This window comes from Merops nubicus, unplaced genomic scaffold, assembly GCF_000691845.1.
Source record: "Merops nubicus isolate BGI_N331 unplaced genomic scaffold, ASM69184v1 scaffold24990, whole genome shotgun sequence".
NCBI lineage: Eukaryota > Metazoa > Chordata > Aves > Coraciiformes > Meropidae > Merops > Merops nubicus.
In genome coordinates this window covers 42,410-69,557 of record NW_008585213.1, presented here as the reverse complement: position 1 = coordinate 69,557, position 27,148 = coordinate 42,410, and the positions used below count along the sequence as shown (strand labels likewise).

The 27,148-nt window shown below is 39.3% G+C and overlaps 1 protein-coding gene across 1 annotated transcript in view; it reads right to left on the bottom strand.

Annotated features, from left to right (window-relative positions):
- Positions 1–1,303: 1,303 nt before the first annotated feature.
- The window catches only part of CDK5RAP2 (CDK5 regulatory subunit associated protein 2), a gene marked incomplete at both ends in the record, with an annotated part of 66,766 nt that continues 40,921 nt past the window's right edge, over positions 1,304–27,148 (bottom strand). Inside the window, 13 exons of the mRNA XM_008946938.1 lie at positions 1,304–1,552; positions 2,950–3,071; positions 3,290–3,479; positions 5,339–5,455; positions 9,853–9,978; positions 11,104–11,288; positions 12,000–12,048; positions 14,795–15,027; positions 16,683–17,283; positions 19,458–19,574; positions 22,857–23,007; positions 24,270–24,735; positions 26,879–27,066. Coding sequence (XP_008945186.1) covers positions 1,304–1,552; positions 2,950–3,071; positions 3,290–3,479; positions 5,339–5,455; positions 9,853–9,978; positions 11,104–11,288; positions 12,000–12,048; positions 14,795–15,027; positions 16,683–17,283; positions 19,458–19,574; positions 22,857–23,007; positions 24,270–24,735; positions 26,879–27,066 — 2,794 coding nt within the window. The remainder of the gene's footprint in view (positions 1,553–2,949; positions 3,072–3,289; positions 3,480–5,338; positions 5,456–9,852; positions 9,979–11,103; positions 11,289–11,999; positions 12,049–14,794; positions 15,028–16,682; positions 17,284–19,457; positions 19,575–22,856; positions 23,008–24,269; positions 24,736–26,878; positions 27,067–27,148) is intronic.

Genomic DNA, 27,148 nt, shown 5'->3' with positions numbered 1-27,148 from the left:
CTCTGTCAGGGAAGAAATTCTTCTGAACATCAATTTTCTCATACCATGCCATGTATCTTTCAGAATTTACCTACATTTATCCTTTTAGCATCTATCCAAAGTTGTCATTATCTCCCCAAATCAAGTCCTAGTCAGAAAATCTAAAATACATCCTGATGAAAAGACTTTAATCAACAAATACCACCTTCCCACTAACTCCACAAACAGTACGACACTCTCCACAGCCATACCATACTAAAGATCCCTCCTCTTGAGCCCTTCCAAATGCCCTGAGAATCTTGATGTAAAGATTAATTACAATATATCTAAAATCTAACAAAAATCAGCTGCTGACATTCTGAGGAGTCTTCTGGTCTGTATCAAAGCAACCTGTTATAATGCTATTCACCATGTCCTTAAACAAATAATGAGCTTCTCCAGCTCCTGTCTAGTCTACCCCATGTAGGTCAAAAGCAACATCTAGGATTCTGTTTAGAACCTAACCAGGAACAAATGCAATGTGGGACACTGGTGGTACAGGTTCTCCCACAGTAGCTGTTCTGCACCTATTTGACCATTACTGGCCCTAAGAAACCATCCCCATACAGAGCACAGGACTGTAATTTAGTGTTCAAGTATAAATTGCACAGAGAATGATACAACCTGTAAATGCTGCTTGCTACATTCAACACCTTCTTCACTTGTACAGGGCAGTGTAGAGTTATGTTCATGGTGTATTTTAGCTGACGTGTGATTCTGCCTGGACATGGTGGACCCACAAAAGAGGTAAGGTGATAAAACCCCTGTTGTGTCTCACACTAATCCCCTGGCTGGTGCTGCTTGCTCTGTGTGGTGTGTAAGATTTAGGTAGGCATGTTCTGGTGGATTGTATGGGCCCAAAAGCCCCATTATTTTTGGTTCCCCTAACACCATATATACCTGTACAGAAGAGGTAGCTTTATGCTGGAACTATGGAAAGCTGTTACTAAGCTGAGCACTTTACAACAGGGAAGAACATTCTTGTGCCCTCTGTATCCCACATACATCTATATTGGGGCAATAATCTAACCCTGAATGTAGACACCACATTTTCCCTGGTTTGCTAAAACACTATCACTTACTTAACAGTGATTGAACTAAAGGAAAATTATACCTCGAAGGCAAGAAGGGGACAAATGATTTATACAGAGACCATTAGATACCCCCTCCAAAAGACCATAATGTATCCCAAACATACAGGTGATGCTGTGTAAGGCTTTAAGAGCACCTGCAAAGAACAAGACACAGGGTCTACAGTATCCCAAAAGCATGGATAGCACAGTACCGTTCTTTCCTGCATGATGCTGAGGTTCTTGATTGAAAAGACAGTTGATATTTACAGCTGACACTGATCCCACCTCCTCTCTCTTTCCTTTTGAAAGCTGTTCCTCTAATTTTTCATGCAAAGACTTGTTTGTCTCTATGCTTCTTTCAAGCTGCACTCGCAAACTCTGTATTTCAGTCAAGAGTTCACGTAAATCAAGTGGATTATTCTGATCTTTTCTGAATTCTTCTGATGCATCACATCTGGGATCTGAGACAGTTTCAAAAGAAACACTTAACATCTTTAACAATTAAAATAATATTAGCCATTATCAGAATACTGAGCAAGTAAATTATAGCCAGCGTTATCCTCAATATTAAGAATTAACTACAAACAGCATTAAGATAATGGTTTGACAAAAAAGCATGTCTTAATTGCTTCTACCCTTGAAAGATTTAAAGAGCTGAAAATTATTTTTCACTTTGTCCATAAAAGCTAGTAAGTCTCATGCCAAAAGGAAAAAAAAATGTAACAAAAAGAGAATGAAGAGGATTTACAAAATTTGAAGTGCATTACTGCACATTCTGGGGAAAGGGAAAGGAATGGATAATCTCGGAGTGCGGAGGAGGGATGGAGTAGACTTGGGAGTTTAATTCTATACACAGAAGAAAAAAGAAAACAGTGATCACCTGGCAACCAGAGAACAAATCTGAACCTGCAAAAACCAAGGTCTGTGTTCATCTTTTCATAGAAGGAGGTCAATACACAAACAATTCCATGTATTCCTTCATGCTGAAATCAAACTCTTCTCCAGACAGCAGGAAGGGGTTCAACTGCATGAGGAGGGTGCTGCTGCTCTCTAATTACCTTACTAGCTCTGCAAGGAGACTCTACCTCCATCCCTCAGCCAACTTTGGCTTAAAGCCTTGGGCCAACAGGGTTCTTCTGCTGCAGCTAGGCAGGAATAAAGTGTCGGCAGGATGTGTAACTTAGAGCAGCAGGAAGAAAAAAAAACAACTTTTACAAGAACTTCCAAGGGGAAACCTGCTGGATCCTGTAACAGGTATGCAGCAGTGAACAGCATCCCACCTTTCTTTACATCACCATAGCCAACAGCTATGTGGTGATACAGCTTCCTTACAAGGGGTAGGAAGAACTCATGTAAGTCTCATTCCTACTCCTCATCTTTAGTGAGAGAAAAGCAGGCAGAAAATTATTAAATGTCTCACTCAGAAAGCAGAGCCAGCATGTCTCCCCAGCCCCAGGGAGAAGACACTGTCCTCCTATTCAGACAAGGGAAAGCACAAGCTACCTGAGGAAGCTCTACCTGTGAGGATGCAGCAGCACGTATTTAGCTGACAAGCAAACATGTAAAGATCCCCGTGAAGCTTATCCAGCCTGAGCCACTCAATCTTCAATATTTGTTTTTAGCTTAGCTAAAAAGATAAAGGAAACTTGGGTGTGCCTGGTCAGAACATATCATGCATCTCAACCTTGCAGTTCACTCCTAAGTGAGAAGCAGCTTTTTCTCACCCAGTTGTCAGTTTTACTTTGCACAGCAGACACAAAGAAACGGTGCCCTAGCCCCACAGTCCTTTGACAAGATCCTATTTGGAGAGGGAAGGGTTGCAAGGGCTAAGGGCATAGAAACCACTGTGCATTCATACCTGTCCTCTTCCTTCTGGCTTCTTCCAACTTTTCATACACCTTGACCTCAGTGCGGAGCGACTGCAGTAACTTCTCATTCTCAGAGAGCTGATGTTGCTTTACGTTAATTTCTGTTTGCAACCTGTTTGCAAGTCCAAATAAATGGCTAAGTTAGAAGTTAGATTCTTATATTTTGCTTCATAATCTAAAATCCATTTCCCTTTCCTCCATAATTCTTCCCTTGCCTTTTGAATCTATCTGTGCACCTCATTAATGTTAATGGCTATGGCTAAACACATGCTTGTCACATTGACAATTTTCCTCTCTAAATAAATGTCTAAATGTGGACAGAATCAATACCTGTTTAATTCATTACGACTGCTGTAAATTTGACATGTCAGATATCTGGTTTCATCTTCCTTTTGGCCTATTTGCTTTTGCAACCTTTCATTTTCTCTCTTGATGCATTCATAATCCTCATGAAGATGCTCAATGATTACACTCTTTTTAGAAAGGGATTCTCTTAACTTTTCATTTTCCTTCTGCTTATCTGAAACAAAAAGAAACAAAAGGTATTTGCAAAGCCCACAAGCCACTAAAATGATGCTTTTCAACAAAACCATCTTTTTCAGAGACTGTCAGAGAAGAACAGATGCTCTGGTGAATTTTAGGATTTCAGTGTTTCAATTTTCTAATGGCTTTTGCTAGATATGTTTTCTGGAACGTGCAACATTTAAGCCCCAGGACTCACAAATGCTCAGTAAAAACCTGTGTACAGTCTTATATGCCAAATGCCCCCAACACCTCTTGGAATTTGGTCAGAAGGATACTATTTGACTACTAGTGGCAGCAGGATCCCAAAACAGTCACGTGAACTTTGCAGTCTTCACAAAACAATGGATTTTACTTCTCTTTAGGAAGGAAAGAATGCAGTGGGATTGTCCTAAGGCATGCTGCATCCATGCTGCCCTTTGTCTCACAGAAACCCCACTGTCCTCTCCTTCCCAGCCCTATCCACCTGGAGAACATAACCTATCAGCCCTTCCTGCCTTGGCACAAGCTATTTCCCCAAGCTGGCTCTGTGACAAAGAATTGCTGAGAGGGGCAACTGAGCATTGTGAGACCACTGCAATCAGAAAGGCTTACGGGGACCCCAAGTTTTTGACGGCCCTACGTTTAGCATTGGAAAAGGAGACAGTAATCATGGCAAAGAAACAGCAGGGAGGAATCGTTCCACCTCCCAGCAGGTAGAAATTCATCCCCTCATTTTCTGTAGCCTTGATGAAAGTGTATGAAAATGGTAAACCCCACGGGCTGTTAAAAATGTGCATCACCAGCCTTTCACTACTGAAGGGCTAACTAAGACTACAGGCAGAAAGCACCCAAGACCAAAACATGCAGAAGGTATCTAAGAGGCTTTTCTTTCTCTACTGCACTGAGTACTAAAAAGAAAAGAAGCTCACAAACTCCAGGAGATACCAACATTATTTTAAAACACAAGGGCAACAATGCTCTATTCATCATGGTTCTTATAAGAAAGAAATCTTGGTATTTATCACATCATATTGTCAACCATGGAAACAAAAGTGGGAATATATTCAATTTAAAAAGTAGAACTAGAACAAACTGATAAGCATTAAGATGCATCAGAACAGATGAAAGAATACATAAGTCTGGGAAAAGCACCAGTGCTTTTACACAGTCTGAAAATATGGAGACTTAAACCTCATTGTGGCTTACACTGCTCTTAAGAACCTAGTTGGTGAGTTGCTGGTTTTCTTGGGGGGAAAAAAAGAGGGAAGACTTCAACATTCTCCCTTCATGGGTGTGGAAATAAGGAAAATTTAAAATTAATCCCACAGATTACAAATACTTCCAAATGGATTCCCTCAGTTCTGTTCTAAAGTGTATCAGAAAAGAGGATGACTTGGCCTGTCCAGTCAAATCTCTGCAGCAGACCTGAGAACCTCAATGTAATTAGTTTGCTTCCTTTTGCAACTCTTTCATACCAAATGCTTTCATTTGCAGCAATGATGCTATTCTATGGCTCTCTTCCTTTTTTAGAGGGCTTCGGAACGGAAGCATGAGAAAAAAAGCAAGAAAATGGTAATAAAAGGCATGGAGGGAAGAAGAAGAAAAATACATAAAAGGAAAGGAATGCAAAAAGAAAAACAGAGAAATAAAAGTGAATATCAGATGGAAAATGCTATAAATAAACAGAAAGAAGGAGCATTACTGCTGCTACTTTATCATTGTTAACCCTGGCTTGGATGCTTATGGCTGAGCATGGAATTTCAGAGGTGGGAAGAAAGATTAAGTCACTTAGATGAATAAGCAGTTAATATTTCATTGTTTTCTGATCTGGAATGAATTGCAGTCCACTCCTGTAAAGCAGTTTTACATTTTTACCTCTGGATCCTTTTGCTAGCATTGCATTCAGAACTTGATTTTGCTTCCTCAGGAAATGTATTTCAGAAGACAGGGAATGATGCTGCTCTGAGCCATGGATAAAAATGTTTGCAGAACCTATAAATATATACATAAAAGATGATTTATGAGTCATCTCTAGGTCATTAAAGATTAAACTTTCCACACAAGAACAATTTAAAAAATTGCAGAAAAACACATTATGAAAGATATTTCTCCCTTATATATTTTGAAGGTTATCCCCACAGACTAAAAGGCAATTCAGGTTAATGCCAAGTAATCCAAAGCCCTGCAGCACAAGTGCCCCTCAGTGCTGGGCAACCATTGACCAAGATTACAAAATTATCCCTGGCGATCTCCACTTAGCAGCTAATATTCCAACAGGACAAAATGCAGGAGTATTTTCTGACATTGTTATTCTTTGAAAATAATGCAAACTCTAGGAAGGTTTACCATCTGTTTCAGTCTTGCAGAGGACCACTAGATTCTACCAGCTAGTCCATGGTGGTTAATGGAGGGTAGTCTGGTAACGGATGTGTTACCACACTAGTCTAGAGCATGAGCCTGGAGTCACTGTCTTTGCCTCTGACCCTCTGACTTCAAACTGAGAACCCATTTATGATCACAGGGGTGCAGATTCATCCCTCTTAAATTTGTATATCTAACATTTAGGTAACCGAGCCAGTGTTGATCAACCATCAATAGTCATGGGGAGAACCAGGCACCTCCAGAGTGTAACTCATCATCCACCCAGTGTTTCCTCCCCACACCTCTCTGTGGATGAGATGCCCTGTGCTCCCAAGAGGTGTACTTCCCTCCAGTGCTTCCAGGAGAAGCTCTGAGTAACCAGCACAGATTTCAATGTTTCACTTTTGGAAAAACAAAAAATTCATTTTTTTGAACATCAAATGAATCCCCAATGAATGAACATTCAATGAGCATCATTCATTGGTGATGAATACTACTTGAAGGATCTTATTGTGCTAGTTGTATGAATAAAGGTGCTAAATTGTGTATGCAGTCAGTCAAACTCCAGCCTAGGTAGTCCTCATAATGCAGTGTACTTATGCTGCTCATCCCACAGCCATGTGTGGTGTTACAGTGCAGTCTGAGAAGTGCCACATTCCACTCTGAAGGTGGCTGCCTCTGAAATGCAAGTTAAGTAATTGTTATTGCCCTTTATAATCTGCTTATAGGTAGTAAAACACTTCAGGACTCACCAGAATTAACGTTACTATTAAAAGTGTTTCTCAGTCAATTGGTTATCTCAGTATCTCCTGTGCTTCAAAGCTTGAGGTAACTACATGAGTGTCAACTATTTGGTTAATAAAGAAATAACCAGCTGGCAAAAAAATGAGCTGAATGTATGAGGAGGATGCTTTTCAGCTCTGGCAGTTCAATTCAATTTGATGTGCTGCACTTCCTCTCAGTAATCTCATTTTATTGTAATCCCAACTGAAGCTTTTACCCACTGCCTAACTGGGATGTAGTGTGCCATGATATGCACCTCTTGTCGTTACTGAAAGACTCAAAGGCTCTAGAAGCCTGGCACTAATGGCATTTTACTATCTATATGTTAAAGAGTTGAGGTAGCTATGTGAACTCAAAAGGCTTTTTCCTTTCAGATTTTAACAAAGCAATTCAACTTGAAGTGGCAAGGCTTGATGGTCTCATCTTGATTCTAATTTAATTTATTGCCCATCACCCAGCTTTATCCTATTTGAAAAGTTATGCTATCAGAGTTCTACTGAAAGGCTTTAGAATATAACTATTAGTTATCTTACATAATAAGGGATAATGTAGAGCCAGTGGTAATAAGGCCACAATCCTACGATTTGACCCACTACTGAGACTACTACTTCTGTGCAGAGCCCTGCTGACATCAATTACACTCTCCATAGATGCAAAGGTCCAGCCAGCCAGAGTGAAGTGGAGCATCTACAGGGCTTTCAATTGCAATACACTTGAGTTTTCATTATGTTTTGGGCTGAAAAAGTGAGTGCTAAGGAAGCATACCTTGAAGTTTTCAAAAGGTAACTCTGACTCAAAGACAGAGACTACTGAAAATCACAACAAAGAGGAAGGAAATATTCATCCCCAGGTAAAGCAAAATAAAGGCATACTAAAGCTGAAGCAGGTAAGTCTGGGTAGATACATTAGTTACTCATGGGTTAAAAAAAGCAAATAAAAAACCCTTTTAATGTTCACTGCTGTTAATAACATTTGAAACCTAGGAAACTCAAAATTAAACCTTTGATTTTATTTTGAAGCCTAACATCTGAAATGATTGAAGCAATTATTTTAGTTGTACTTGCACTGCAACCTCAGCTCTACAGTAACGATGTAGTCATTACCAGCACTTGAGTCATTTATAGAATACTAGAAGCCCAGAGGCATTTAAATACTTGGAAAATCTAAATATTAAAAATAGCATGGCAGAAATAGTGGGCAGATGTGTGTATGTGCATCCATATAATATTTATCAGACAAGAGTAATTCTATGCATTAACTTTGGCTGAACAAACAACTCAATTTCAGATGAATTTAACAAGCTCTCATCAACAGTTAAGTATGTTACAACTTGGTTTTGTTTTCTAAAGGAAAACAAACTAAGGATAAAAACTAAAAAAATTGTTTTGAATTTTTATATTCCAAAGTTACAATCTGTTTCAGCTTCACTTAGGAAGTTCTTTTTATACTGCAAGTCAAAAGAAGTCCATTTATTAGGAAAAAAAGTAGCATCATTACTAGAGGAGAGAATAGACACATCTGGTAACATGAAAGACATCTCCAAAAGGGAAAGAATCAGGAAGCACTGAAGGAACAGAGTAACAAAAAGGAGCTGTTCTAATAGCTAGTTACTTTTTTCCTTCTTTTTTTCCAAAGTTCTCCTCCATGCATTGGTAAATACACTAAGGCAACAAGAAGACGGATGGAAGGCGTAAGACAGTTTATAAAGAAAATATACTTTCACTGCATTAATGGATGTCCTTGCCAGAATCTTTATGAAGCTGTAAAAGAGCTGGAAGTGTTTCAGTGTGGTTATTTCACGAGAACAGTATGCCTTTCCAGCAGTGTAAATACTCCATGAATGAAATGGATGCTTTTTATACAGCCTTCCCTCACTGTAAATTATTCCTGAAAGCAAACTGCCATTTGCAGGTAGTCTCCATTTAAACAACAACAGAAATGGATCACGGGCATGATGTAAAACATAATGAATCTAATGTCAATATTAGTGAAACTCAGTAAGAGGAAAGCATATGTGTATTTATTGCCTGCTTCCAGTCTGAGTAATATTGCATATTAATCAATTGTCCTACTGGAACATGTGGGAAGAACTGAGTGAAGTGCAGGGAAGTGGGTGGTACTGTGTGCTTGAAAAGGTGCCACAAAAGCATCCTTAGTGAAAGCCTGGCTACCTCCCCAGGAAAAGCTTTAAACTCACCACAGAGCTTGGCTACCAACAGAGAGCAGTGACTCTGAATTTGCACAACTATTGGTAGTATTTTCATACACCACTTCATATTAGAGTTTGGAATGCAAACCAACCCTGTGCTGAAATGTCCATCAGTTTCTGCCAGGTATTTCCCATTAAAAACCCTGATGTCCTTTTGCACAGAACACCTTTATCACACCCATCAATTCAAATGCCAAGCTGAACAGCACGGCCCAGGCTCTGTCTTCCAGACAATTTGTCCCTGTGTGTGAACACAAGCTGGCTTTAAGGCAGGCAGAAGATGCCAGAGAAGGCACCTCCACCAGCCCTGCGAGCAGTGGGGCTGTACTGCCCACTGCAGCTGTACCTGGAACAGGTAAGCCAATTCCACAACACTCCTACTCTGCATCAACAGCAGCAATGTCATCTGGAGCAAAGCACCTCCTACACTCATCCTGGGCCCAGGCTCCACTGAAATTGTCTTGAGAAGATAGGCTTCCTCTTCTCAACTGTCCCTGGCTAGACATGGCAGAGGATTAAGAGGATGACATCCTAAAATTCAAGGCAATTACAACAATAATGATATGCCCAAGGCACAGAAAACCAAACCAAATCCTACCCCACAGGCTGTTTGCTGATAACACAACTAGAAGGGTCTTTCAATTCCCTGTATGAAATTCTACCACAGCATCATCAAATGTCACAAACCAAGCTGGCAGTCCTGCTCCCTTAGCAATATGTGCCACTGCAGGTTTGAGGCTGTGTGGTGTGCCTGTACCCATAAAACACCAGTGCCTTGGTACTGGATACACTTCAAGCAGTGGACTCAAGGAAGAGGCATGCCAGATCTGTATTTAAGCCTCTCCAGGCAGCGGGGAAAAGCTGTGTCTGCTGATGGAGCTCAGGATGCAGCAGTACTCAGAGAAAGGCACATCACTTCAGCTGCAAAGGGGTGGAGGTTATTCAAAAAAGCACACAAAACACTGCCAGCAGCTTTTGATCCCTCAGGCTTTGAGCAGGAAAGGTGGATTTAATTTATCATGAAATAAATTCTTACCTTGATCTAGTTCCTTGTCTGTGACTTGTCTCTCAAGGTGCTTCCTCAGTCTCTCATTAGTTTTTATGGAGTGTTCTAAACGTTGTCTCAGGATTCTAATTTCTTGCAGATGCTCCATTAATAACTCTAAATAAACCAAGAGACCACTTCTTATTTAGAGTAAATGACTGTATTCCTTTACACTGTGTACTCCTGTCAAATCTAATGTGTGTGAATACTAAAAAACAATACAGAGCTGCTAAAAATGGCAGACATTGAATATGTGACTCCATAACAGTCTTCTTCCCAAACTCTGCAGTGAAACCTCCTACTCTACATTTTAACTTAAACAATGGTCCAGTTTTAAGGCTCTTTACTTCCTACAAAACCATAGCAGATAATTTTATCTAGTTAAAACATCCCCTGTACTGGGAAATGAATCCAAAGTTCTGCAACACAGCTTCCCATTCAGGCTCAACACACCAATAGTAGAGATTTCCCCCTACAACAATAGAAAGCTTACCAGAGTAACTCACATATAAATTTGACTTTGACTTACACAAAGCACACTACAATAAATAAATCAGTCCTATCAAGTTTCATTACCCTACCTTTTCCTCCTTGCTTTGCCATTTTACACTTTCTCTTCCATTGGCTGTAAGTTTCAGCTTTACTCAGGAACTCATCAGTTCTCTCTGTCACTATCTTACCTGTCAGTTTATCCATGTCATACACTCTTGGTTTACACTGCAATATTTTTCTCCTCAACAGTACGTGCTACCTCAGCCATTAAATTTTCATAGCTGCCAATAACAAACTCCTGCAAGCATCACTTGTGCTTAGTGAAACTATCCAGGTCAAACATGACACCACTTATTAATTATGCAGCACTTACAAGTCTCAAAGAAACACAACACTGGCTTTTATAAAATTAGAAAAACCTCTCTTTTTCTACGTAATAAACTCTTGACAATTGTCTATTTTCTGCTTATAACTTGTCTATTTAGAGACCGTCTGGAGTACTGTAAAAGATGATAGTCTAAAACAACAAAGGCACAAAATATCATAGTTAATTTTGTTTCAAACAGGAGGTAGTTCAAACCGTTGTCATCTCTGTATGCCCTATTACTGAAATCACAATGATTATGCAAGAGACTGGAAAGCTGAAGCAGACAAACGTTCTTCATTATTTCTTAATTAGTTCCCATGTGTCTTATTTATCACATTTTCCCCAATATCTAGCAAATCTTCAGTGGGAAAAAAAAATATTACCTGGGGGAAACTTGTTTGGGTGAAGCCCCAGTGTGCCATGCTGTCCTTCCAGGTCATGTCCATGCTCGGGTGACCCAAGAGATGACTTTTCTGACATATCAAAGTCAGAGAAGCTATGAGGAGCAGATGGTACAGGTGATTCATCCTTCACTTGCTGGTACATTGTGGTGTTCTTCTCATTATCCCTTTTGTGCCAAACAAAACGTTTTAAAAGACAAAATTTCTTTTATTACTTTGGAAGCATGAGCAGAGAGCACGGTGGCGAATTTACAGGGTTTGGTTTTTTTTACAGGTAAAACAAGTGAACTTCTGTGACAGAACCTGACAAACCAGACCACATCAGAGGTATGCATCAAGACTGAATTCAGCCCCCACTGAAGCCAGCAGGAGCAATCCATGGCCCTCCAGCACAGTGTTCACATGGCAGGTAGTCACCTTCACATTAAGGGGACCTCAGGCTGCCTAGAACGGGCAGCTGAGGATTTCTGCAGCACAGAAGAATCCCAGGCTGGCATAAAACCAACACACACAGCATAACAACACCTGCTCTCTTCACCTTCAGCAGAAGGATGTTCTGAGAGTGAACTTCAGCAGCACTGCACTTCAGTGATCCTGAGCCAGCCCCCAAGGTCACAGACACAGAGAGGCAGCAGCTGACTCCCCCTGCTTGCAGCTGGAACCAGGACACTACCTGAACATACACAACAGTGTGTCATGGCACATGTGGTGTTTGCTCAGGAAAGAACAGTCCTGGTGGCATGATGCTTCTGCTCAGCATCTCAGCTGTTTGATGAGAAGTGGGGGAAAAAAGCCTCAGTTTGGTGTTTATGGATATTTTATTAAGAGATTGGATATCAGTGAAACAGCCCCCCCAAAAAACAATGCACTGCACTTACCTTTGAGCTAACTCATAAAGTATAGTAACTTCTGTACCTATTGATCCTCCTGCAAAGCAGAAATAGCTGATTAAAAACAGATACTGAGAATTATACTTTTTCCCCCCCCTCCATCTTAAACTATTTAAATACAGAATGGTAAATTAATGAGGAATTAGAGCAGTCAACAGATACTGAACACACTGTATTAGTGTCAGATAATGTACATGAGCAAAACTATTTATAGCCCAGCAACCAAGCAATAGCTTCCTCTGGAGTTCAAACAAAAAACTACTGGGTACCACAGGTGCCAAATTTTACAGCCTTGCTGTTCTAGTTAGCATACAGATGTAAAATATGGAGCTATATGGCAAAAGGATTAGAGGTACATGCCATCAATCCTCTAATAAAAACTATATAAATCAAATTCCATTGCACTTGGATTTTGTCCACCCAGAGCCAGGCTAACCAGTCATCCTTAATAAAGGGTCATACACAGGATTTTACCTCCAATACTCTCAGTGCCAGAGCGTGTGAGCACAAGCACAACTCAGTGCAAGAGACCTGGACTCAGACCCTAGTTTGAATAAGGAAATAAGAGTTTCATGGTGTCACCTTGGCTGCCCATATTTTAAAATTTTTGTGCAATTAAGCAAAAGCAGCAGGCAAGAGTTGCACAGCTGAAATTTCAGGGGAATGAACTGAAGGTCAGGATGGAAATGCAGACAGACGGTTGTTTATGCTTCTTCTTTACAGTCAATTCTTAGTACACTGGATGTTTTTTATAACCCTACAAACACCATTTTATTTTAATGTGTGATTCAGTGCAACAGCATTGTGTTAGATATATTGAATTGTCTCAGTTGTCAGTGACTTTTCATAGTATATAGGATACCATCTGTTGGTTTAAAGGCATTTAATGTTTATTCACTACACAGCCTTCTCATTTGTAATGCAAGGAATCTCTGTAGCCACTGAAATCATTGAATACACTCCATCTTTTATTACACTGCTGTGACACACCAGCCATAATACTTTTTACTCATATACAACTCCTTTATAGGAGCCACTGAAGCTGCAACATGCTGCCACTACCTTTAATGAAAGGCACAGTGCAGACCCTGCTCTGCCTGGGCCCCGAACGGTTCTACACAAAGTGATTTTCTAGAGCCAGTTTCAGGGAGATGTGGGGGTCAGGGTCCCTGTTTCAGGCCACCCCCAGTGTTCCACTGCAGATGTCAGATTTGCAGCTGACATCTGTGGAAGTGTTGCTGGTTGCTTGGGTCAGAAAGGGCAAAACTTGTCACAATAGGAAAAGGTCTTTCTTGCTGAATTCCACACATCAGTATCCCTTTTCCATTGCTTTGCTGCTAATTTTCTTCTAACTATGGACTGAAGGCCACATGCATGATGTATTCCTCCTCCAGGTGAGGAATGCCAATTCTGATGCTCATTTTACAAAACATGGTTGCATTTTAGCTCTCTGCTATGGAAGATAGCATGTTCTTAACCAGCCAGACTACTCAGCAAGATGTAGGTGTCTTAAGAAATTAATTAGAAATGTTAGGAACAATGCATCTCCTGATATGGGCCCACCTCTTAGACATTTAAGGCTTTGTCTTTCCAGCTTAATGCTTTGCCAAACAATAGGTGGGGAAACTGGGATAGAGAGAAAAAACACCAGAGCATTTTTACATGTGTGAGCTCACATTTTCCAAACAAGATGCCAGTTCTCACTGGTAATGAAAAGGCCTTTGCTGACTGGTACACATTACAATGCCCTTTGTGGGTACACACACCATTCAGCACTCACCTTTCCCCAACACCAGAACAACACTTCTCTGGCTGACTTCTCCCAGCACTCTTGCTCAGGAGGCTCTCTTTCTACTACTACACCCTATAGAAACCCTCAAATACACACCAGTTTGCAATGCCACAGTCTCTTAAATTCATGAGCTACTCAAAATTCTGAAAGGAATTACTCTCCTTTGCCTTCTAAATAAATACAATTTTTCCTTTCCCCTGCCCATTATTTTTATTTTCTATGTGCATCATTTGGGGGGGTTTCTCCATAAAGCCTGTGGCTCTTTTTCTTGGTGCATCCAGTGACAGATTATTTTACACCTGCATACAATTTAACGTGGTTTATGTCTATATAATAATGTCCCAATCAGCACAGTATTATCCTCCAACTGTCCAATGCAGGATTTCTTGCAGTTTCTTTAAAGGCACTGACCATGGAAAATTGCCTCGATGGACCACTATATGGTAATTTCTTCTTTCACTCTAAAAGCACAGCCCAGATCTCTGCACTGCATTTACCCTTCTTGCAAGCAACTGCACTTTAGGGGAAAGACCTCAGGAACCTGTAATTTTTTCTTTTTAGTTAAACACAGATTGTGTTAAAAACCAGCTGTGAACCATGCCCATGAGAACCCTTCAAAGGAGACATCCAGTGCTTGAGCTCAACAGTCATCTTGGTTATGTCCTGAAGCAGAAAATCCTGAAGCCTCCTTGTGACTAAACTTTCACTAAACTACAAGCACTATATCTTGAACAGTTAAAATATGCATGTGCTAAGATAAGCAACTCAACATAGAAGGTGACAATACAGAGGACAGCCTCAAAAGTAAAATCCAGTCTTGTTGGAGGACTAAAATTTTACCTTCCAAGACAGTCCCTCTCTACAAATGATTTAAAAGCAACCAGGAGGAAGTTAGGTTTCCTTTTCACTAAAAAAAAAAAAACAAACAAAAGGAAACCTAATTTTGAGACTGTAACATCTCAGACAAAAAGCACAAAATACTGCCACTTACCATACAGGAATTTCCTTTCCAGCTTCTCAAACAGCAGCACACTTTGATTCAGCTGCTCACGGAAGCCTTCAGCAACATAATAATCTACATCACTGGCTTGCAGCAGTTCCTCAAAAGCTTTGATAAGGCTCCTCAGATGCTGATGGTAAGCAACACAACTGCTGCAGATCTCTTTAATTTGTTGCCACTGAGAGGAGAGTTCTTGAGCTTGTGAATGAACCAATGACTTGTATCTGAGAAAACAGAATTAGCTTTAAAGTAATGTACTGAACATAAATAACATTTAAATATAAATAAAAAGTGAATTCAACTTATATTCCTAAGCTATATTTTTATGTGACTCAATTTTCTTTTAAAATGCTTTTACAGCCAGAATGAGAAATGTATTGTCTCTAACTGTTGGATTTTGTATTTATGGGCATAACTTGTGGGTTATTATCCTTCACTTAACTGCTTCATTTAAAAGATGGGCAGAAACTAGGGTGATGACTTTTTTGTCTGCTTGGAAATAACCCAGATGGCATGCAAGGGTACCAAGTTAAATTAAGTAAGGGTGATTAAATGGAAAAAAATTTTAAGAATACATATATTTTTCCTGACTGGTTGTTTTGTGCTTTGTTTTGGTTTTTAATTCGCTATGGAAGAAGAGATAGCAGGGAAACAAAATATGGGGCATCAACAAAATCCACAATGGTGTGAGGCTTCAGAGAATTTGTATTGGCATTTTTATAGGAAGAAATGCATAACTCATTTCTGGGTCTGTCACCTGTGACTCATACAGTTGTCCTAGACAGCAGCCATTAAAACTTCACACCTATCCACACTATCTCATTCCTGAATTTACAGTTAACTCTTCCTCTGTAAAATGGATGGTTTTCAAGGTATGTAAATTTATATGTACCATGTAGCACAACTGTATTTTATGACAGCAATACTAAGAGCTATACAATAGTCTGTGTTGGTGGTAGCTCAGTGTCTCCAAATATTTCTACTCAAGCACTCCAAAGAGAGCCAAAAGGTTTGAATACCTTTGTTTGTTATACTTCCTGCCATTCTATAGGCTCCCAGGACAATAATAATATTAGAGTAGGGAAAAAAAGGGGGGAGGTGGGAAATCAGAAAAGGTTTGGTCTTATGGGAGCCCATTCTATGTCTGTGATTTGTACATAAGCTTGCCAAAACGCTGTCCCCAGTCTTATCCTACAAAAACCAAGACTGATGCTTTCCAGTGTCCTATAAATTATTTTCCAGCTTATGAGCTTATGCTATAAAATGTCATTCATTAATTTTTATACATATATATCTACTTTCACATCCTTCAAAGGAAGGCATTACAGCACTCAGCTGCAAAGTAAAATTATAACTGGAGTGTAAACTTACTTTACACATGAAGTCTGGTCACACAAACAAAAGGGCTAACATGAACCTGCCAGCCAATTGCCCATGGAAACATTTCTCTCTTAAATGGGATGTTCCATTTCCTTACACTTGTCATCTGAAAAACCCTGAGTGATGCAAAACTGTGTTAATCTGATTACAGAGGTCAGCCCATCTGACAGAGAAACCCAAGGAGACCTGACTTCACTCGAGTGAGGATGTCTTGTGGACCCGAGGTGTGGGAAGAGACAGTGGTGTCTGGCACAGAATCCTTACAAAGGATGATATGAGCTTACCAGGAGCAGTTCTGTTTTAAGAGAAATACTGTTTTGTACCTCAAGGCATCTTTCAACTCAACTTTTCAGTTGCTTTATATTTGTGTTAGTGGAATTTAGTCTGTGCTATAACAACAGGCTCCTATGTGAATAAAATTAGCTTCATATTACCTTCCTCTGTTATCTAGTATTGCTGTTTACAAAAAGGAACCTGAAACAGTATCAGCTTTACTCACGTGGATGGTGATGTTTCTCTGAGTTTGTTCTGAACATTATACACTTCATCAAGATGCATATTTGCCATTTGCTCCTTTTCAAGTTCTGCCTCATTTTCTGATAGCAGCTCCTTAAGGTTTTGTGCTGTCCATGTATCAGGAGCTTTCAAAGACTCTGAATTCCTATTTTCAGTGTGGGTCTCATAATCCTTCAGCTGATGGACACTAGAAAATGTTTTCATTTCTTGCATAGCTGTATCTTGCACTTGTGCAACAGGCCCTTCCACAGGCAAGGCTGTATCACTCAAAGCTAGATTGCAAATACCACTGGATAAAAGCTGGTCAGAGGTCTGCAATTGAAACACCAACATTTTGTACTTCTCAAGCTCCGACTCCATATTCTTAATTCTCTGTTTCAGTTCTTCTATATCATCTATGACTTCACAGTCCTCGAGTGCATCTGTACTTGTTACATTCAATTTGAGTGAGCACGAGCCCCTGGAACCTGCACACGCAGTGGCTGAGTCAATGTCCTCATGTTCCATGGAACAAAACTCTTCATTTATCTCTTTTAATGAAGGCTGAACATTCACGTTGCTAATGTCATGATGCTTTTGCATTTCTGAAAAACAGGAGGCTTACATGTGAATATTAATATTTCTTTATCTAACATCCTGCTTTTAACAGCACTAGAATGAATTCATTTACTTCTACAGTAACAGAATAAAAATGCAGAATAATTATGAGCAATATTAGTTTTGGACTTTTGACCTCTTTCTATGATTTGCCCATTAATTCAACTTGCAGATCAAATATTTCAAACCCCTTATCACCTTTCAAATAAACAATACACAAAATACACCCACTTTCTTTCCCAAATGACTGAAAATTACTTTTGCTTTATGTAGTCCCAAATTACATATCCACAAAGCCCAGATCCTTCCACTCACAAAGATGATAACTCAGACATAAGGCACTGAGATTTAAAAGAAGACTATGACTTTAAATGGTTCTTTCTAAAACTTTAATTAAATATTCTTTTTCTCCTCACTTCAAAAATCTGAACTGGAGCACAAAGTCAGTGAAATTTAAATGATTATTAACACAATAGTAAAATACAAAAAAGGGGCTTTAATAACTTCACTTTAAAATGTATCCTAAACAAAATCCATCAAAATGTTCAGTGTTGAAGGTTTTACTGGCACTTATTTGGCATGTGCATCACATCCCTTAAGTTGACTTTTCCATTCTATGTAATAGAATCACCTCAGATTCAGCCCAATAAAAGCTGTATATTCCTACATCAACTCTATGTTTATAGTTCTGAGTATGTCAAGAGCTGTATGTGTAAGTATTTAAGAAAATGGGTATTTTCTGGTACCAGTAAATTAAATTTTCCTATTCTATTAGTTCTGCAAAAGATCACTACAAATGAGAACCTCCCTTTTGGGAGTCATTCATTGATCTTGCAGAGGTCTTAGTACTTTCAAATTGGTTTCCATGGAGAATTTGAATGCCCAGATTCAAGCTCTAAATCAGTACAAAATCTCATGGGGGGCCAGCTCTATATGAAGGCCCAAGTCAAGCCCAAACACATGAGAATAAAAGCAAATGCAACCTAAAAGCCAGAGAAAAATGAAGCTGCGACACTGGGGCATCAACAAATTTGAAATTAAGGCTAAATTATGTTCTCTGCAGCACACAGATTGCTGCACACCATTATGTGTCACTGGAAAGGTGACAGAATCACAGACAGAAATGCCTCCAAGAAAATGCCTGTGTATAAATTCAAGAAGAGACATTGAATAAGGGAATGCAACACTTAAGTTCATTAGCTTCTCCTCCTTCTCTGTCAGCTGGTTGCTGCAGTAACACAGATGTCAAAGAAGGTTGCAGACTGAGATGGGAAAAAAAAGAGATAGCAGATGAACTCTTAAACTCTGCAATCCTGATTTCATGCAAACGTTCCAGATAACAAAATGAGGAAATAAAACCAGATATTAGGGAAGAAATATTTCTGATTAGAATGCTGGTTACAGTTTTTAATTAAACACTCCCCTTTAATTAAAGGAAAACTAATAAGCTCCCAGTGCATCTATGTGTCCACACACACAAAGGGCACCCATAGAGCATGATCCTGCAAACCAAGCAACTGGGTCCAGTGAAGCTACTTATACAAGTAAAATTAATGATGTGAGAACGGATGACAAAATTGGCCATATCCTCTGCACTCCACACACAACATGTTAACAAGGTTGTTCAAGTCCTCCCCAGAAAGAGTAATGGATGATGCAGAAACATGTAATGCACAGCATTAAGTCTATTTGCATTTTCATTAAACGATTCCATTAGGTTTCAGCCTAGTTGAATGCCTTCAAATAATTCAGATAAGCAAAGTTCTATCATTCAATTGCCTCATTCCAATAGTTCATAAACAGATGCAGGAGCAATAAGTAACGAACATTTAATTCAGAGAAGAGTTCAGAAGTGAGGACATTAGCAACAGAGATCAGAATTAGGTATACAAGTCATTATTTTTACTGGAAACCAGACTCATAAATCCCTGTGGCCCCTCTGAAAGCATAACACTTAAAATATCAGCTTGGATTCTTACAGCAATTAATCCATACTAGCTAAGAAAACGAGACTTAAAACACACAAACAGCAGCAAGGGAGACAATCATCTGCAGTAATTTACAATTTGGCACAATTCAGAAGAAATTGGAGTTTTAAAATTTCGGGTTTTTTCCCTTTTTTCATTTTTTCTGTAAATACTGTATTCTATAAATGCTCTACCTTGACAGCTGTGCTGATTTTTGTCCATCGCATCTTCATTCTCAGCCCCTGTATCCAGACCAACACCTTGCAGCTCCACCTGGACCTCACCACTATCCAGTTTGGGCAATGAGGCAACTGGAGAATCGTGGGGGAAGACAAAGAGAAGTCAGTAAGTGACTGAAAAAAAATTCAGCAGGGACAGTGTCAAAAAAAAAAACAAAGCAAACAAAACCCACCAAAAAAAGCCCACAAATCTAAGCCTGAGCTACTGGAAATGTAATGCAAACATTACTGGCCACATGAAACAGCATTTGCACAGAGTTTTAAAATACTTGAAATAATTATAAGGGTAACAATTATGAATGTGAACTGCAAAGGCTTCCTACCAAGAAATGAAGATAAACATCACTTTGTCATGTAACAGTTAATCAATTTTTAGTGCATTTTTAAATGTTACATGTTAACTTTAAAGGCTAAAGTTCCTCCAACACAAGCACTGATCATAAACTAATCCTACTAAGCGTGCAGTGCAACTGCTATCCAGGGTAAAGAAATTGGTGGGGAAAGGAAACCACAGGACTGCAACCCTGAGAGGTTTGATTCATTTTGGGATCCAGTTCAACAGTACTGCCCTTCTCACGATTCTCTATGGATTTGGCACCTATCAAAATTAGCTCCAAAAGTAGTCAAAATTAGTCCAAAGTATTTACAACAGGTTGTGCTCTATCTGCCCTTAGCACAACAACCTTATCATTAGCAACAAAATCTCCACAACTTCAGTGTTTGACAATGGCTCACTTGCTGCTTGATTTAATCTTATTTCTTATATTTACACCTCCTCTCTCCCTCACCCATCACTCACATCTCTCCTCAGTGTTTAATCTAACTCCTAAGCACACTTTTTTTTTTAACCACTCCAAATCTTTATACAATACCCATTGTTCTCTGCCTTACCATTTGTCATACTTGGCTGTTCCAAATACTTTGTCAACAACTGAGTTTAAATTAACCCAGCCACACTGAAAACAGCTACGGATGACTTGACTGAGCAGCAGAATATTGGAAAGACTCATTTATGCAGCACAAACAAATACGATATTTTTGTGCTCTCCTGTCTCTGTTACAGACAGTTTTCACTAGGTCTGGCATCTTATAAAGGAAATTTTTCATTTACCTAAATATTGACATATATGTGAGCATGTGTGGGCATCCTGTAAAGCTGTCATATATTATATATTTTATATCCTGTAGACACAGCACTTCCTATTCCATATAGAGAGGGTTTACATTCTAGTGGCACAAATAAAAGAAGAAAAGGGTGTTTTTCAAGATCTACACATATTTGCCTACCCAGGAAAACCATAAGATCAAGCAGCACTGTACATATGTAAAAATGATCTGTTTTCACTTTCTGCTGCAAGAAAAGAAGCTGCTATTTCAAGCAGCATTACAAGTCATTATGTCTGCTCTTTATTCACCTCTCACTGATGTGCTTTCCTGTGCAGGCTCTTCTTGAAGGTGTTCAGTCCCAGACTCACTCAGTAATAACTCTCCATTTGTTTGTGACTGAAATTGTTTGGTTTGTACTTCAGAAGCTTTCAGATCCTCATTCGGTGCCCTGGTATGATGCTGTAGGTTTGAATCTGACTTCTGGATACTGGAGTTCAAAGGGACCTTTCCTAGGAGCCTGGATGATTTTAGGAGAACAGGCAGACGAGACTTCCTGGGCAGGTAAGCAGAACCAGTCTGAAAAAAGCATGGCATAAAATGGGCAGTTGGAAGCTCGCAGGTAAAGGAAGCACAAACAAACATTCCAGGAAAATATAATTCCTGTGAGATCAGTCAACTGTCACATTAGTTTTGAAAATAAGGTCACAATACCCTTGTAACATGAAAAACAAATATTCAGAGAGAAAGAAAAACCTAAACCCACTGGTTCAATTTTCTGTAAGTAACTGCTGCTTTTGCATCCACAGCCACACAGTGAAGGGCTTTGTTCATGAGGCCAGCAGCAAACTCACCATCCACTAGCAAAGCCTTTTACTCAGTAGGTGTATTAGTTAACTCTGAATTTGTGTATGCCCCAGGAAAATAGTTTCTCACCCAAGCTGACCTCTCCAACAGCTACTTTCCACTCTCATTTAGATCATAAAAGTTTGACAGCCCAGTAACTGTTTCCTTTAAATATTTTTTATTTTGAGTATCCTCCTATTTTTCACAAATTTCTGACTGTATTTTCCTTTCTTCCTTTTGTCTCCACTCAACAAGCCCTACTTTGTACCAGCCCACTTTCAATACTTTGAGAAAATCTACATAGCTTTGCACCAGCCACAGAGGAACCTTATTCTGCCAGAGAGAAATCCTTTATGTACCAGAATAGCTTCTTCACCCACACGTTTGATAAATTGCTTCCACTGGATTTCCGTTTGCTGCTGGAACAGCAATTCCATCATTGGAGTCAGGGCAAGAAGTTAAAACCTCTTGAGTTGCTACATTTTAGCCTCTCACCTTTTGAAGACTGCAGAAAGTGTGTCCTTGTTTAAACCACAGAGCATAAAATAGTGCTACCTCCAAAAAGATAAAATCGTGCTATACGTTGATGAGGGTTATGGAACTGTGTGCAATAATAATAAAAATCAATAATGGCATGTTCAGATAGATTTAGTTTTGGGGTTTTTTTGCTGTTCATTTGCTCCACCAGTGTCATCAGACCTGTAATTTCTTTTACCACCCAATGTATTCTGAAATACCTTTCCACATTCATTTCTTAGCAATTATAGTCTTTACACAACTTAAAATAATAAAAGGCAAGTTCTATTTTCCTAATGACACACTCAGTTCCTTTTGTACATACATGAGCACAGCATCATTTGGAGGCTGAAAAATAAATCCAGGCAGGATGAGCTTCCTGCTGGTTTTACCAAACTGCACTAATAAGGTTGAACAGTCTCAGGGCTGTTGTATGGACAGATCTGTCACCCAGATGACCCAAAATCCAGTTCAGCTGGCTACATGAAATTATTCATAAAAGCCATTCAGAAGCAAAAGACACATTGCATTAGTCCAAACAAGAATGCTTTTAAAGCAATTGACTCAGGGATGGCATTGAGGTTGCAGTTGATTAAACTGGAGGGGAATGCAGAAAATGATGAATCAAAACATCTACTGAAACTTAATGAAAAGAGAAACTTGATAAAAAGGGAACTGCTGTTTCAGTTCTCTGAACTCTTGGCCTGCCCTGTGGATTGCAGACAGGCCTTTACTTGCCTTCAGAGATTGTCCTTCACTCCTGAGTAGTAAGACCAGCAACTCAAAGCCATCATCCGTGTTCTAATGCAAGCTGTCACATGCAGATCATAATGAATAGATCACCTAGGTCTTCAAACCCCTTCCATCTTTACTCCTCCTTATTTCCACCTGCCCTCATCTCTTCATGTGTTCCTGGACTCAGCACCAGCACAAAGAGATGAGAAAGCACATCCACTCCTTTCTGCCTCAGGCCAGCCAAGGCATCCTCAAGGAACTGGGATGGCAGCAGCCAACCTGCCAAACACAACTGACCAAATGCCTAACACACCAAGAACATTAAAGCAGCCCAAGAACGTTTCCATTACTATCCTCATTCCTCCCCAAACCAATAAGGAAAGCTTAAGAAACTAAAAATGTGCCTGAAGATATTCTGAGAGAGTTCGATACACGCCAGTTGTCTGATGAAGTGAACACAGCTTTTATGAGATAAACAGGTTTTCCTTTTTCAGGGGTATCACAACCTATGGCCAAGACTGGCATGAATTTTCTAGGCTGTTTGCTGGGGACCAACTGTGCACGCCAAAATCTTCTCCTTAAAATCCCAAACTCTATTGAGATGCGTATGTCTGTACAGACAAAATTTTATCAACATCCCTTGGTTTACAAGCCCCTTCCTTCAGAAAAATGAATCCAACAAGAATAAGCCAAAATAAAAAGGAATTGTTCCCAGTTCTAGCTCACAGGACTCTCTTGATGACTAAAGTCATGGAAACCATTGTTCACAGAAGGGGCCACAACGTTCTCCGTCAGCAGCACACAAAATCAAAAACAACCCTCTCCATTTCTCCCAAGAGTATCAACTTCACTTCTGTAACTGCTACTGAAACAATACACACCAACTCTTTAGCAGGCACTGTTTTCCCAGCTCTTTGTCTGGCATCACAGACTGCCTACGTACAAAACGCTTGAAAACTTACCTGGCACAACCAAATTACATCTGTACTCACAGAACAGATTCTGTGCACTTAGGTTCCAAACAAATATGAAGAACTGCCCCCACAGTTCTATAGAGTACTACTGGTCATACTTCTCTAAAAGCAAGACACAATGAAAAAAACAAAAGCATAAGATTTGAGGCTGTTGAAATCTACCCTGAACTCTCCACCAGTAGCTCTGAGACACCTGGAAGAACTTAAATTCTGTGGACCTCATTTGCCATTAACACTTGGCAAGCTCACAGTTCTGTGCTTTAAGAACATCCATGCAGAGACAGAAGGTAGTACAGAATCAGGCCATTATGCTATAAACTACCTCTTTTTCCAAAAGCTAAAATATTTACTAGTATCTGGTCCCAGTGAGAATTGAAATTCAATTAATTAATGTTCCAAAGCACACTGAAGGATGTGATGAAAAGCTCTGAACATTAAGAACAATTATCTAAAATATGTTTGGCTTACATCTCTTTTTCTAATTTAAAAAAAATTACACAAAAGCAAGATTTAACATGAGAAATGAAACATATTTTTGTCTTTTATACATCTATTCCCTAAGAAGCAAAAAGAGAATGTTAAATAAACTTACTTCATTTGTTCTCCTTGGAAAAAAAGGTCTTTCATGCTGTTCACCCTTCTTATACAAATTTTCTTGCTGATGTTCTCTTTCTGCATTTAATCTTGAATATTGTTGCTTCTCTTCTGAGGCTCCTTTTTCACCTTCATGTTCGAATCTCATGACATTACTCTCTAAAGTCATTGTTTGTGTAGCTGCATCTTTCAATTCCACTTTCAACAACTCAATATCCTTATTAATTTGTGGCATTACATCTGAATAAAGCTTCTCCTTCTCATCAAAAGTTGATTTCAATTCTACTTGCTTCTTTAAGAATTTATTGACCTGCTTGAAATGTTTAAGTTCAGCTCTTAGTTGAATAATCATTTGCCTAAGATCTTTTTCATCCTTTTTCTCTGTATCTTCACATGAATGTTCTTCCTCAGTTGTGTTCAGGTGATCTAAGAGCTCATTTACGATTTTCATTTGTTCTTGTCTGCTGTACTCAGGGAAAGAGGAAATAAAAGACATGAATTTTGATTTTTATTTAAGCAAACAATACCTTCTAAGAAACTCTTTTGCAGTGTCTTTAATGTCTGAAATTCCCAGGGAATTCCATTTTATTCACTAACGAGTTACTAATGAACAGAATTTTGGAGACCTTCTCACAACATGAATTACATCATAAATTATCTCATCAATGCTTTTCTCCTATTTATATGCTCTACATCCCCTCTCCCCATTCATTAACAGAAACTAAACCTCTGGTAACTAAGTCAATTGCTTACATAACATAGCAATATAAGAAATATTAATGGCTTTTCATAAGGGTTTACTCTCCAATTTAACCACCTTAAAAATAAAATTCTACCAAAACCACAGGAGACTTTAGATGTTGAGTATTTCTGAAAATCTATCCCTTTGTGTATTTCTAATGTAACAGGGAAGATGGAAATGAGAAAGCAGCCAAAAGTCTGCAAAAACAGCTCACTGCAGACCACTAAACTGCCCCACAGATAACTAGTGGTCCATGAAAGCAATATTTTAAGAGAAACTGCAGCCAGATTAGAGACATTTAAAGCATAAGCAAGTCCTCAAATACCGCAGGATGATTTCTTATGTTCAACAGAGAGCTGTTTGTGCCACTAAACATAAACCAGCATTTAAAACAACTGCATTTGCATAGCCAGCATTTGAAACAGTAGATGCTAACTAGGCTTTTTATGTCTTTCTCTGGCATTGACTGTCATTAGTGAGAATTCAGTTCTGCAAAGTACAGGCTCATCACCAGTCAATCTGGTCATTTATACTTGAACATAAAAAAGATTACACACTAGATTGGTAAAGATGATGATGCTGGAATCTCTCGTTAGCAGACTTTTAAGTACAGTTAACAAATAAAACAATGCTATCTATTCATCTAAGACAGTAGTATCTCCTCATCTACCACTAACTAGTGCTTTGACAACTCAGATCATTTATGTCTGTTGGAGAGTTTTAAATAGTAATGTAACAACATAGAATTGCTTGAGTAAAGTCAAGTGCAGTGCATGCTGAACACAGAAAGCAGGATTTGACTTGTCTTTGACTCCATGAGATATTCTGCTATCAGCACTGCTGAGCACAATGTATATGGAAGGTCATTCCCATTAGTCTCCAGAAACCACTATGGCTACAAGGGACAGCACTGAAAAGCCACATAACATTGCATGTGGTCATTACAGTGTGGAGGGAGCTAGGGAAGGAAAGTGAGGATGATCCCACCAAAGCTCCAATTCAGTTTTCAACTAGGAGATTAAGTGGTGTAAGCATAAAATTGGGTGAAACAAAACTAGTCAGGGTGTGGTTTTTCTACACACCCTTTTCTTGCTTGTTGTTGTCCAGTTCCTATGGAAATGAGCCTCCCAGCTGGGAACTGATCAATGCATAGTGTAGCACACACACACCTGCAGAACCTTGGTTACACTAGGGCTTAGACAGATTGAGTCATTTCTCCTGCATGAAAAGTGGCTCATCTCAGCACAGACCTACAAGTGGTGTCACTGGAACAACCAATTAGTTGACTGCAGGGCATGGGCTCAGCCTCCTCAGGCTGCTGCCAGAGAGCAAAGCTCTGCCCCAGCAGTTCAGATGAAATGGCAAAGGCCACAAAGCGTACGGCAATGTCCACTCAAAATCAACCCTGGACATCAGCCATCATAAATCCAGTTCCTCCCCCTTCAGTTCCTTACACAGAATTTTTACAGCAGTACCGTGTCTCCCCCTCCACCACATCACCCTTCACTGGCCTGTGCTCTCAGACATTCTGTTTTTAAAAAGAATAGTATCACCTATTATCATGTGTGTCCTTTAACAGTGCTAGACCCCATCCTGAAAACGAACAGTCCCTAGAGTAAAGCTCCACAGATCAGTAACTTTGGGGAGTTTTTTTTCTTGTAATGGGTTTTTCATAAGGATTTCTACTGATAGTATGTTTCCTAATTACTTAATTGCATGATAGACTAAAATGGCTCTGAAGGCGCCTTGCCAATCTCTCAGGTAAATTAGACAGTGCCATTATCTAAATTCACTTTAGCAAAATTACTTTATTCTCTTCTCAAATAGAAATACTGTCAAAAGGAATGCATATCCCTCATACTTACGTAGATTCCAGTACAGATGTTCTATTTTCTCTTAAAAGAGATGTAAGCAAGTTTTCTTCTGCTTCATGTTCACTCATTCCTATTCTGCTAAAGTGCTTGCCAGTTGTGTCACATTCCAGCTGAGGCTTACTTGGACTCCTGTAAGGTCCATCTCTGCAGAAACTCTCTGAATAGCCTGATGGAGTTATCTGTTTAAAAATTGCAAACATTTCCTTATTACACAGGTATGTAATGTTCTATTAAATTCAGGGCTGTAATCTTTTTGTAATC